Genomic DNA, 11899 nt, shown 5'->3' on the forward strand with positions numbered 1-11899 from the left:
GGAACAACCTTTTCCTGGGGAAGCCGAGCTGGGTGATCGAGATCTGCGCCGTCGTTCCGGCTCTCGTTAGCCTCCTTGCTAAAACACGACCCCATGACGGCGCGCGGGAGCGGACCGCAAGCGGGCGGAGGTGGGCGCGTTAGAGTAGATCCGAATGAGGAACAAAGAACGTCCAGCTTCAGTCAGTAGGCAGAGGAATCTTGATGCGCAGTTCAGAGAGACAGGACCATGGGGATTCCACGTGCATTATGTACAAAACTCTTGCGTCCAATCCAAGGTGTTTTCAGCTGCGGCTGAGATGCGAGGTTTCGGCACCACGTAGGTCCTCCTTGGGCTTAGCGTGTGGTCCTGCGGGTTGATCCAGAGCATTTCGTTGAGCACATTGCTCCACGTGAGCTTGTGGTAGTCAAGTTTATTACAGGGTTTCGATGGGGACAGGTTCGGCTGCCGAACGTAATACAAGATGGAATCACAAAATCTTCTCTCCATAAGAGACGTCTTCTTGAGCTGATTCATATGGGACAAGAAAGAGGTGCTGTGGAGAGGGTGATGCCTTTCTGATATACGTCTTGTCAGAGAGAATACGGTTTATAGAGGAAGCTCTTGAAGAGTGTGTCTAGTGTCCATGTCGTACATCCATCCCTCAGATACGCCAGAACCCCAATCTCTTGAGATTTGACAGAACATTGTTGCTACTCATCAAGGCGCTGTAAAGATACTGCACTCGAATTGCGCCGCCGGCTGAAAGGAGGGTGCGATTTGCTTGACAACTAGCAACAAGTATCAATGTTGAAGCGGAATAGAACTCGCATGCATGCAATATAGAATCATTTGAAGAATGCCGCGCCCAATGCCATTACCCGCTTCTGGACCCCGTGAGTCACCCGCGCCTTGGTGTCCCTGATGTTGTGTCTCAGAGCCATGTTCCATGTACGCTTCTCCGCCATCACCGCCAGAATCTTCCTTCCAAGCTCCTTCAATATCTGCTCCTCAGTCGCAGATAGTGTCCCGCCGATAGTCCTCTCGCAATATCGACCTGGCTCCATAAGTTCAGCATCCATGAACGTGAGCCTGATCTGCTGAGTTGCGGGCCGAGAGAAATTGTCCGTGACCCAGTTTCGCTTGCTGATCTTGCGCCTCTTCGTCCAGTGGATGACGGCATGGATATCAGCACCCGCGTTGACCAGTGCAAGAAGAACCTCTCCGATCTCTTTGCGCTCGAGGAAGGAAGTCGTGGCGGAGCGCCGCGTCACATCGAGCGCAACCTGCCAGGCCGTCTGGCCATCAAAGACCTCGTGAGGGTCAGCCCCGTGGTCGAGAAGGAATTTGACTACCCTGGCGGGGCGTCTGCCTCGCAAGAGCCACCAGGTTGGATCGGTGCCGCAGGCAATGTGCAGTAGTGGCCTCCCAGGCACCTGCAACACTGCTGGCCCCAGACGTCGCAGCTTGGATTGCAGGTAGAAGAACAGGTCTTGTTGGACAGTAAACGAAAGAAAAGTTAAGACCTGGACATCCGTCTCATTGACTCTCATTCCAGTGTAGTGGCGGTCAACCGGGAAGTGATTAGTCCAGTACGCAGAGTCCATGACTGGCAGGGGGACAAGGAACCCGTCTGGCTGCCAGTGTTGGTTTACTGCTTGATCCATGGCATCCAAGAGAGATTCGGTCTGATCAGGGTTCCTCTCTTCGGTGTCCCGAGCCAGCCGCATGGAGTACTCGACGAGTTGCCAGAATGCCGAGTTGAGCATCCAGGATTCTGCCCAAGAGACGATTGCTGGATCCTCCGCGGAGATGGTCCTGATGAAGCTGACTATACACTTCAGCAAGTTCGTCTGGATGTCTCCATGGGTACCCTGGAGCGAGTCTTCAAAGATTTTGGCCGTATCTGCCGTCTCGAGATATATGGACACATCTTTGTGCAAATAATGAAGCTCCATGACCTTGACAGATGGCTGGTCGCCTGGCAAGGAATCGCCTTCAAACTCCCTGAATTCCAGCAAGCCAGCACAGGATTGTCGGACCATGTTGATGGCCATCTCGGTTCTTGAAGCAGCTTGGGCTACTGTAAGTGGCTTCACGGGAATTTCGAGTGTCGTTTGCAAGTCATCCTCGAAAAAGGAGCACAAGATTGCGGTGATGGGGTGTCTGATCCTATCCCCTTCCACCCACGGAATGAGCTTCGAAGGCAGAGTATACCCATACTTCAGGGTCTGAATGAGTTGAAGGCCGAGTTTCCTGTGTTTGTCCGGAATTCTGTTTCGCAACATGTGATCAAAGATAGCGCCAAGCTCCTTGTTGCCTCCAGGAATGTCGCTGGTCACCCTCAGCAGCCGCGAGATATCCATCGCCAACTCAATCTCCTCCACCAGGGTTGCCACGGTGAGATTCACCCAGAGGAATATGCCTTCAGATCTCTCTACAACAAGATCTACCAGCTCCCGCTGCTGCTCCTTGGTCGTTATGTTGTGGAGTCGTGGTACGGCCGTGAGCTTGTCGTGTACGTAGGTTCGGCGATCTTCCTCGGTGAGTTCGTGCAAACGGAGCTTTGTGGAATCCCTGAAAGCCGTTTCAAAGGCAGCTTCTGGTCTGCTGGAGACGATGACTTTCATGTTCGGCGATTCGCTGGCCCGGCGCAGCATGGCAGCGGCCTCGACTTGCTTGCTGTGTGGTGCCTCATACTCATCCAACCCATCGATGATGAGCCCCACGGCGACAGGCAGTTCGCTCGCCGTCGAGAATCTCTCGAACCCCTGCGCCATGTCAATAAAGGTCGGGAAATCCGTGTCCCACCGTCTTCCCTTGACCAAATGATCAGGGAAGAACACGTCGGCAAGACTGGGGTGTTGTTCGATGAGGGTGAACAAGATCGCACGATAGAGACCTATCAGCGACTTCAGGCGACCGTCGCCGGCAGCTTCGGAATTCCAAAAGTAGAAAGACGCGAGGCCGAGAGGGCGATCGCCCGCCCACGTCTGAAATGCCTCTCTCGTCCGCTCATCGTCGTTGAGGAAGCGCATGAGCGAACTCTTGCCCGTGCCGGCACGCCCGCTGACCCAGTACGGACCGCTGCCCCCGGTCATCCACTCCATGAGCGTAGTGTTTGACTGGTGAGTCTTCTTCTGCCCGGTGAAGATCCACTCAAACGTCTTCTCATGCGCCGTGGCAATGGCATCGTGGCGCCGCGGTATCGAGCCGTACCACAACCTGTTCTTCAGCTCCGTGAGCATATCCATCTTCCAGACGAGGTCGTCGTCCTGAGGAACAGCGGGACGGGCGTGGGAGCTGAGCGGATCCCACCTGCGAAGCTCGGCCATGATTTCCTGATGTCTCTGCGCCTCCGCAAGGGCGAGGGAATCCACCTTCGTCAGGACAGCCTCGAGGCCCTGCAGTTGACCCAGGGTGAGCGCCTTGACATCGTCGTCGAGGCTCCGAAAGGCCGCCTTGCTCTGCAGGTCCTCGACGCTGACCTTGCGCAGCATCGACACGAGGAGCTCCGACTGGAGCTCGTTCCGCAGCGCGACGAGCCGTCGCATCTGCGCATCGGCGTCCATGCGCATCCCGCGCCAGAGCACGGCAATGACATCTCGGTACCGCCTCCAGCCTCCCGCGCCCGGCTGAAGCGCACACCTGGCGAGCCGCGTCGAGAGCTCATCTCCAAACTCATGAATCTCGGCGGCGATGGTCCTGATCCTGGCCTTGACGCAATACCGGTCAGTCACGGCAGGTGCGGACTGGGCCGCGTGGCAAGTGTCTGCGTCGCACGGGGGAGGGGGAGGGGGCGTACCGCTTCGTCGAGCTCGGCTTCCGAGTCCTGCAGCAATTTGACTCTGTCGCAGTGGCTTTTGAGGCTTTCGGCCTGCCGCGTACAGTCGGCCGTGGAGATGCTCGAGCCGCTCTTCCGAATCTCGGCCGAGTCGGTCCAGAGCTGCAGCGCAAAGGCGATGGTGCTGAGAATGCTCGTCGCGAGGGCGAACTCTGCCATTTCCTCGGTGAAGGGGTTTCCGCTTCTCGGAAGGGGGGGGAGGGAGGCTTTGCTCTAGATGAATGACGATGACGCCGGCCGCGGACGGGAGCCGTGAGAGCGACGCGATGGCCTCGCTACGTTTGCCGGCGCAGCAGATGGCGAGTTTGCCGGTCGCTTACCTGGTGCCTTTCGCGTGGGTCAGCCACAGCTGAAGGCTGCATATGCAGGCTACGGCGACACGTCGAGTGAGTGGTTCGAGGGTCGTGGAGGAAGACCAGGCATCAGGTAGATCACCTAGACTGGCAACGACTTGATGACTGCCGAAATGCTGAGATGAATAGTATTTAGCGTCGCATCGCCTTGAGGATAAAGCACCGACATCACTTGTGGAGGCATGCTTCAATGTTTATATGACTTTTTTTTGGTCCCATCTCGACAGGGTTTCTCTTCCTCACTCTCCTCGATGGATAGGCGTGCCAAAAAGGCTCCCGAAATATTGTGAGCCAGATTGCGTTGGCATGATTCGTCTTGATCCCTCGCATAGCACGTCCCTTTCGTATGTTCCTTCTCGACCTCATCGTATGTTCCTTCTCGACCTCATCGTATGTTCCTTCTCGACCTCATCGTATGTTCCTTCTCGACCTCATCTCCTGGCCGTGTAGAAATGAAAAGAAATCCCCTCCTCTTCGGGTATCAAAAATATCGTGACGAGGTGGAATAATATCCAGACAGCGGAGGAGGGACGTTGTCGTGTCGTCAACCCTGAACAATAAAATCCCAATCCCAAAATAGACGCCAGAGAGCGCCCTAGGTGTGCCCGTCGTGGCCCTGCACCAAATCCGACCATCCGTGCAACCAGACTCTAATAAGTGTGTGGGGTATATCCCTGGTCGTACATCATGCTCGTCATAAAATCAAACGCTTGCTCATCAGAATCCAATGTGCTCCAGTCCCGCCAGAGGCTATGATCGGTACTCAGGGATGGCCTCGTCGCAGTTGTCCCAGTCCATGAAGGCGTTCCAGTCGTCTCCGAGTCCAGCGCTCGGCGTACCGACAGTGCTCCGCTGCGTGTCAAAGCTTGGGTAGCCAGGGTTCTGCGGCGTCGCCCCGTAGTACTCCTGCGTAGACATCATGGGCTTGGCGGTCTGTGTCCGCTGCTCCGGCTTCGTGAAGACCGGGTCCTCGGGATAGAAGGATGCAGCGGAGTCTCCAGCCATGAACAGGTGAGCCAAGGGGTCGCTCATATCCAAGCTCGGGCCAGCCAGCATCTTGGCGTCAAGCGGAAGCTCAGAGGTGAAGATCGAGTCGTCATACAGCAGTGGATCAGTGGGACCCATTTGCTGCACGTAAGGGTTCATGTGCGGTTGTGCGGGAGACATGTGGTCAGCGGCTCCTGGCGACATGACAGGAGAGCGAACCTGTTCATGCTTGAGGTCACGAGGTGACATGGGCGACGGCGTGGGCGCATGGTACGGGCTGGGCGCGTGGTAATCGACAGCACCAAAGCTGGGCGATATGCTGGCAGCGGGGCTCATGGGGCTCAGAGGCTGATGGGCGCTCTGCCCAGTGAGGGGGCCATAGTAGGCAGAGTCGTTGGGGTTTGAGAGCCTGTGGTTCATGACCTGCGCCTGCTTGCCTACGTCAGGGAAAGACTCGGCGAACATCTTGTTGATGGGGTTCTGCAGCCAGTCTTCGTTTCGGAGTCCGGCCACCATGCTGGCCATGGCAACACGATTGGCCAGAAAGGCGTTGACGCGGTAGTTCATCTCGGACGAACCGGTTTGCAAGTGCGCGGCGAGCATGCGGTAGGACCGGGGCATGTCGTCTTCCTCCTCCTCGTACATCTCTTCGGCTTGAACGATGCGCTCCGTGATCTTGAAGCCTTTGCCGGTTCGCTTCTTGTGGATCTCGCTGGCCATCTGTGCCGACTTGACTCTCGCTTCGAGACTGCGATCGGCTCGCCTCGAGGCAGCGATGTAGGCACGCTCCTGGTTCTCTTCGTGGGATCGCTCCGTCTACTGTGGTGTCAGTAGCTGATTGGAAATGGCCAAGATGACGGTGGCATTGGGTGGAGCGCGGCAAGCAGGTGGGGAGAGATGACAGTACATCAGACATGGGGGGGGGGGCTTCTGTACCTTTCGCTGTGAAGACTTCTCGGGCGGAGGCATCGTTGCAGGTGTGCTGCTAGCGTCGAGAGAGCGCTTAGGCATCGTGAGCGGTAGTCTGTGACGCGATGCGCAGACTGTTGGGGTCTATGGCTTTTCTTGTAAGAGCAATCGATCTCGTCGGATCGAGTGTGGCTCGGAACAGCAATGGCACGCCGAGAATGGTCCGTGAGGGCGGGATTATGATTTGTTGATTTTTGCTGTATTGAGCACTCTGTGAATTAACTAAGATACTTTGTTTGTATTTCGTTTGTTGATCGTGGGCTGGTACCCAGAATGTTGGTGGTGGTGTGGTGAGGTGGCGGAAGTGGCAGAAGAAGAAGGTTGAGGAGAGCAGCCGCGTAGGCAACGTAGCATGGCCTGGGCCCTGTGTTGGTATAAATGGGGGAGACAGCGAGGGCGAGGGCAAGTGGGTGCTTTTTCTTTTGCAGGGGGATACAGACGACGGGATTACGGCCGTTCGCAAGACAGAAGGGGAAAGTCGAACTCGCCAACGTTTTCGATGCTGGCGGGGGGCGATCTTGTAGAGTTCAGTGTGCATCGACGTTCCTTGGGACGATCGATCTCGATCAGACCCGTGAGGTGGGTAAGCGCGCGCCGAGCAAGTACTGGGATGTTTCGCTAGCGTGTCTTGCCCGGGGCAGCCTCTCCGCCACAGCACCTTTCCAGGCCAGGCTTTTCAGGTGCGGTCGTGGGCTAGGGACTTGGGCGCACATCGGGTCCACAGCAGGTGGAGGTGCCTTTAGTACCTAGATACCTACCTAGGGTACCTAGCTAAGGTAATAAGGTGAGGGAAGACAGAACCAGACCCCTATCGAGCATAGTACTAAGGGTCCTGCACCCCCCCCCTTCCCCCTCCAGAGTTCGAAAGGCCCTCAAGGCCCTGCCCTGCCCTGCCCCCCCCCTCCCCCAATTGCCCTAGAGCGCCCCCGCCCTGCCGTCCGTTTCTTCTGTGGCCCTCCTCAGTTTGGACTGGAGTGGTGGTATGGGCCCGCCAGCCGAACCCGAACGGTAGATGGAAAGCTTCACCCAGTTCCATGATTCCCCGCTTCCGGCCGCGGCACCTACCTCACCTATCCACAGGACCTAAGGCAACTACCACACCACCACAGGGCAGCAGCTGCGGACCACCTGGGCAGGGGCGCAGTATGCCGAATCCTGCCCCACTGCTTGCCATTGGCCGTCCCTGCCGTCTGAAGGAAGAGAAGCAGGCAGACCTCACTCGGACTCGGATAACCCCCCTCCCCCTCCTCAATCCCATGTTGCCTCGCTAGGTAGTCTCCAGTCTTCAGTACACTTCCACCCAGTCGATAACCCACGCATCGCCTTGACAGATAGACACCTGCACCTGGCCGGAATACAGATGGCGTGAAAAGGGACTGCAACCAACTCGATGTTTTGACTTTTGACTACCAGGTCCAGATCCTTCGTTGCCGTCTCCTGACCTGGAAGCAACGTACCGTACATGTTTTACCTTCACCTTGCTTGTGGCCGGAGGGTGTATCAAAGCTCAGGGCCCAAGTCATTATCAAGTCGAGACCGAACGCTCGGCGTCCCTGTGGCCCCTCACCCGACCCTCAGCACGAACACCTGCAGTTCGACATGGATGGCATATTGATGTTCATCTCTGAGGGCTGCGCACTCGTGTGCGAGTAGCTGCCAGCACGGTTGGCTGTTCAGCCTAGGCCCGTCAACTTTCAATGACTCCATTGGCATGGTTTCTACCTTCTACGCACCCAAAACGTGCTTGGCCAACAAACGTCACGTCGGACATTCTGACGTTCATCGGAACGTACCCACCCCCGCCTGCGTTTTCCAAGGGAACGGCACCACAAGGTGGGAACGTACGGCAGAAATGCTGATAACGAAGAGAAGACCCCCCCCAGTCTGGCACATCGTGGCACATGCTGGCCCGTCTCGCCACCACCCTGGCAAGCTTGCCGTCCGTTCCAACCACCTGGGCAAGCGTCCGCCAGGAAGCACACAACCACCAGCCGGACAGTTTTCGCCGTTCATCGCTCGACCTCATTCGTCCCCTGCTCAGCGACCGAGCCCCTCGCGAGCCAATCACAGAGTATCCACCCGTCACTCGATCCAACTCAATCAACCCGTTCGGGACTACGAGACCCCGCTCGAGCGCCCTGGGAGCACAGGAGCGCAGGATCACAGGAGCGCAGGACCACAGGAGCGCAGGACCACAGGGGCATACGGGCCCAAACACACAAGTCCATTCGGCCTGGTTTCCTGGTCCGCATGCCGATGGATTTGTGGGCCCAATGGCAGCCGCCGGTGATATGCAGCCTGATGGGTGTGTTATCACCGCTGAGTTGCCGCGCGCAACACTCCGCCTGGCAATCCTGGGACGTTGCACTGGGACAGCAGCACTGGCTGGCTCAGCTGGCTGGGCTCGCTGCGAGAATCGAGCAGCTGCACGCTTTTTACTCGCCATCTCGTGCGATCCCGCCCATGGTCTTCACAAATGAGTGTGAGCGACAGGTCCCCTTGGCGATGAAATGAAGCCAAGGATCTTACCCACGTTGAGAATGCCTAATACGGAACAGGAACAGGAACAGATGCAGTCGTCGTAACCCCGTAAGAAAGAAAATCGCGTGGCCCCGCCGCCCACGATGGCGAGCCAGGGTTGGTGGGGGTCGGCAGAGAGCATCCATCGGTAAAGTAGCTGCTATCGTTGCGATTCACAGGGATCCCGCGCCCCCCGTCCCATCGGCCGTCCAAAAGAAACCTCTAGAATGACTGGAGCACGACATGGGTCCAGCATGGGTCAGAGGACAAGAGGGCAGAGGGGTCTCTTTTCTCTCGAGCTATCACAACAAGGCACGTTGCTGTGAATTCAATGCGTGGCAGTGCCAGCAGATGATGAATTGGAGCGAACGACCTGGCAGGCAAAGCCTCGTTGGATTGCGTTTCCCCAAGGCGGGCACTCCCATCTCCCTTGCGCAAAGACGTCACAAACCCAGAGCGCACAGTCGTGCCCCAAGCTCCCTTGACTTGACGTCACATTAGCGTTAGCACGCCCGGCACACAATGAAAGTACGCCATCATAACGAAATCAATGGGTAGCCGTGTGAGGAAACGGCACTCGGAAAACTGAGGACTCTGCTAGGGGAACTGCGATCTTTGAAAGCAGAGTACGTGAAAAAGCAAGTAGTTGGCCAGGGCGGAGGAGAAGCCCCGGGCAAAGCCTGGTGTTTTGGTCGGTTTGTTGGTGTGTGCACACATGCGTGCACAACACATGCACGCATGGTGAACTGAACCCGGCCTAGGCACAGGCTACCCAGCATGGCCAAAAGTTGGTCGCTGTTCCAACGAGACCGGGCAGTTTGCGTTCAGCCGCTCGACCAGTCAAGACGATGTGACGGGTCGAAAAGATGGCGACAGCTTGGTTAGGTTTGCTGGCCTCCGGGTCGCTCAGCCCAGTGAGGTCAACGTTCTGAGGTGCTACAGTACCAATCCGCAGCATTACCAAGCAAAGCCACGCACGCACACCTGAGGCCTCTGCTAGTGCTCTCGCTGTACCCATTCACATAATGGTGAGAAACTACGGGTAATGGGGGGTGTGGAGTCCCCATAGTGTGTTATGGTGTGTGGCAACAAGACTGTCAGATCAGTCTATCCAACTCAAATCTCCATGGCTGCTCGTTGATGGCATTTTATCGATTCCCCGTGCCTCATAACGTGCGGCCAACGTCACAAATCCACATAGGATGGACATCAGCCTGAACGCCGATCTCTTGCTTTGGAAGCTTCATCGGACGGACCACATCTTCCCGGAAAGTCGGCGCAGATCTCAGATGTCTCGATGCAAGCATCGATGAGGATCTCTTAACTCTTGGGCTCCAAGGGGGAGACGCGTTGTCTGTAGTCGGCCTTCCTGATGATCCCTCGACGCTCACTTCCGGACAGGATGCTTGGTTACGAGGGACGTGATGGGCAGTTTCCGTCGGAGTTGGCGTCTTGACCCAAACAACAGCATACAGAGCTCACCACACTCGCAAGCACATCCCCATTGGCAATCTGTCCACCCCAGATCGTTCATCTATCTGCATCTTACTCCTGTGGGTCGCCTAGGTGATCTGGCCGCCGTGTTCAGGTTACCGCTGCCTTTCAAGCCGTGCTGCGAAGGCTGTGACATGACATGTCACTCAGTCTTCTGTCATTTCGTGTCGCTGCACGAGATCGGGCCCTGCCAGCCGTCCTTGGCCAACTACCACACCGTCTTCCCTCCACGATTACACCGCATGCACGCATACGGAGCAGGTCTCCGGTCCCTTTGATTTGCAAGGTCGGAATTTCGCCAGACCAATCGGTTCCGGCACCCCCTTCAATAGCAGAATGATGCGGCCCCGGTGTTATTATTCAGGCAATGGGGGATGCTACCCCCATCCAGACCACGCAAAGATTGGCATCAAAGGATGATTACCACCCCTGGTACTCATCGGAGCGTCACTGGCGGTTGCGATCTGGCCCCTTCGATGTGTGTCTTACCTCCGCATGATGCCTGGCATGAATGGACTTGGTGTCTTATGTTCAACACTCCCACTCGCGGGCCTTGGAAACTCGTCACACAAGCGGAGGCAGGGACGCCTAACATTCCGAGGCTGTTCGACGGCTGCAAAGCGCCCTTCAGGCAGTAACTCATTACTTCGAGCCCGTGAGGCAACCGCGGCGACGAGGAATGCCGTGGCTCGTTGGATCGCACGTCTCGGGTGGCGCACCATAACCGCGAAGAAGAACTCGTAGTTCTCTGCCTACATGACCTGGCGCTACGATACTACCGGCACGGCCTGCTGATGAACCCGCTCCCCCCCCGCGCACAGACTTTTGTCGAGACTTTTGTCGAAATGCACTCTCCTGCCGACCCGACCAGGGGTGCAACCGCCTCTCAAGCAGAGTAGTGGGTTTTGGTCGGCCGTGTAAGAAGGCCTTTGCTGCTCCAGATCGAGCAACACCAGGTTCCCCGCCTCGAGAAAGCATCAAGAGAGCACATGTCAAGAGGGAAAGCTCCGCAGTCAATATAGCGGTGTGGTCGACATGCGGAGTCATGGATCAGCGTGAAAGAGCTTCGTCCTGTTGGCTGTATGTACGGGATTGCAGTCCATGTTGAGCTCTTGCATACGGGCACTGAATAGCACTGATATTTGAACGTGTTTACGACCAGGCATCTCAAATGGGAGGGAATCTTCTACAGTGAAGCTCGAGTCGAAGGGCAGCAGCTGCATAGATATTTGTAACAGTCTTACTTGAGAAAAAGTGACAGGTGCTGGACGTGATGTTCTCAGTGTGGTTGAGATTGCGGCATGATGGGACACGCTGCCTTCACTGCGTAGTTTCGATGCCTACTCTCATAGCCAGGTAGACAACAGACAAACTAAAAACCTTGTCGTCTACCCGAAACACATGAGAAGGCAACCGAGCGAAGAAATCAGCCAACAGACTTGCACTACAGATGAAAGTTGAACGTGTTCATTCTCGGGTATCAAACATCATCTACAGTCGAACGGTGCGCATCCCCTCAGGCAGCCTCCTCGGCCACCTCGACAGAGTTGGCCCCCGTCGTGGCCTCGGTACTACCACCACCACCACCGCCGGCGCCCCGGGCCCTCGCCTTTTCGCGGTTCTTCTCGCGCATCTTCTCCCACGGTTTGAGCTTGACCTCGCCCTCGGCGCCGCCGGCGCCGGCGCTGCCGCCCCTCGACCTCCTTGTCCCACCGCACCCAAGTCGGCGGGGCGCGGCTTCCCCATGTCGCCC

At 56.8% G+C, this 11899-nt stretch overlaps 3 protein-coding genes across 3 annotated transcripts; 1 reads left to right on the forward strand and 2 right to left on the reverse strand.

Annotated features, from left to right (window-relative positions):
- Positions 1-827: 827 nt before the first annotated feature.
- On the reverse strand, positions 828-3982 carry VDBG_07506 (small s protein; the record flags this gene model as incomplete). The annotated part of the gene is made up of 2 exons (XM_003002001.1): positions 828-3695; positions 3785-3982. 2 exons carry the CDS (start codon positions 3980-3982, stop codon positions 828-830), a joined length of 3066 nt encoding a protein of 1021 aa, XP_003002047.1.
- A 944-nt stretch (positions 3983-4926) lies between these two features.
- VDBG_07507 (conserved hypothetical protein) lies at positions 4927-6174 on the reverse strand (the record flags this gene model as incomplete). Its single annotated transcript, XM_003002002.1, has 2 exons — positions 4927-5883; positions 6100-6174. 2 exons carry the CDS (start codon positions 6172-6174, stop codon positions 4927-4929), a joined length of 1032 nt encoding a protein of 343 aa, XP_003002048.1.
- Positions 6175-8033: 1859 nt separating this feature from the next.
- VDBG_07508 (predicted protein) lies at positions 8034-8883 on the forward strand (the record flags this gene model as incomplete). Its single annotated transcript, XM_003002003.1, has 2 exons — positions 8034-8437; positions 8832-8883. 2 exons carry the CDS (start codon positions 8034-8036, stop codon positions 8881-8883), a joined length of 456 nt encoding a protein of 151 aa, XP_003002049.1.
- Positions 8884-11899: the final 3016 nt, after the last annotated feature.

Source organism: Verticillium alfalfae, genomic scaffold, assembly GCF_000150825.1.
Source record: "Verticillium alfalfae VaMs.102 supercont1.10 genomic scaffold, whole genome shotgun sequence".
NCBI lineage: Eukaryota > Fungi > Ascomycota > Sordariomycetes > Glomerellales > Plectosphaerellaceae > Verticillium > Verticillium alfalfae.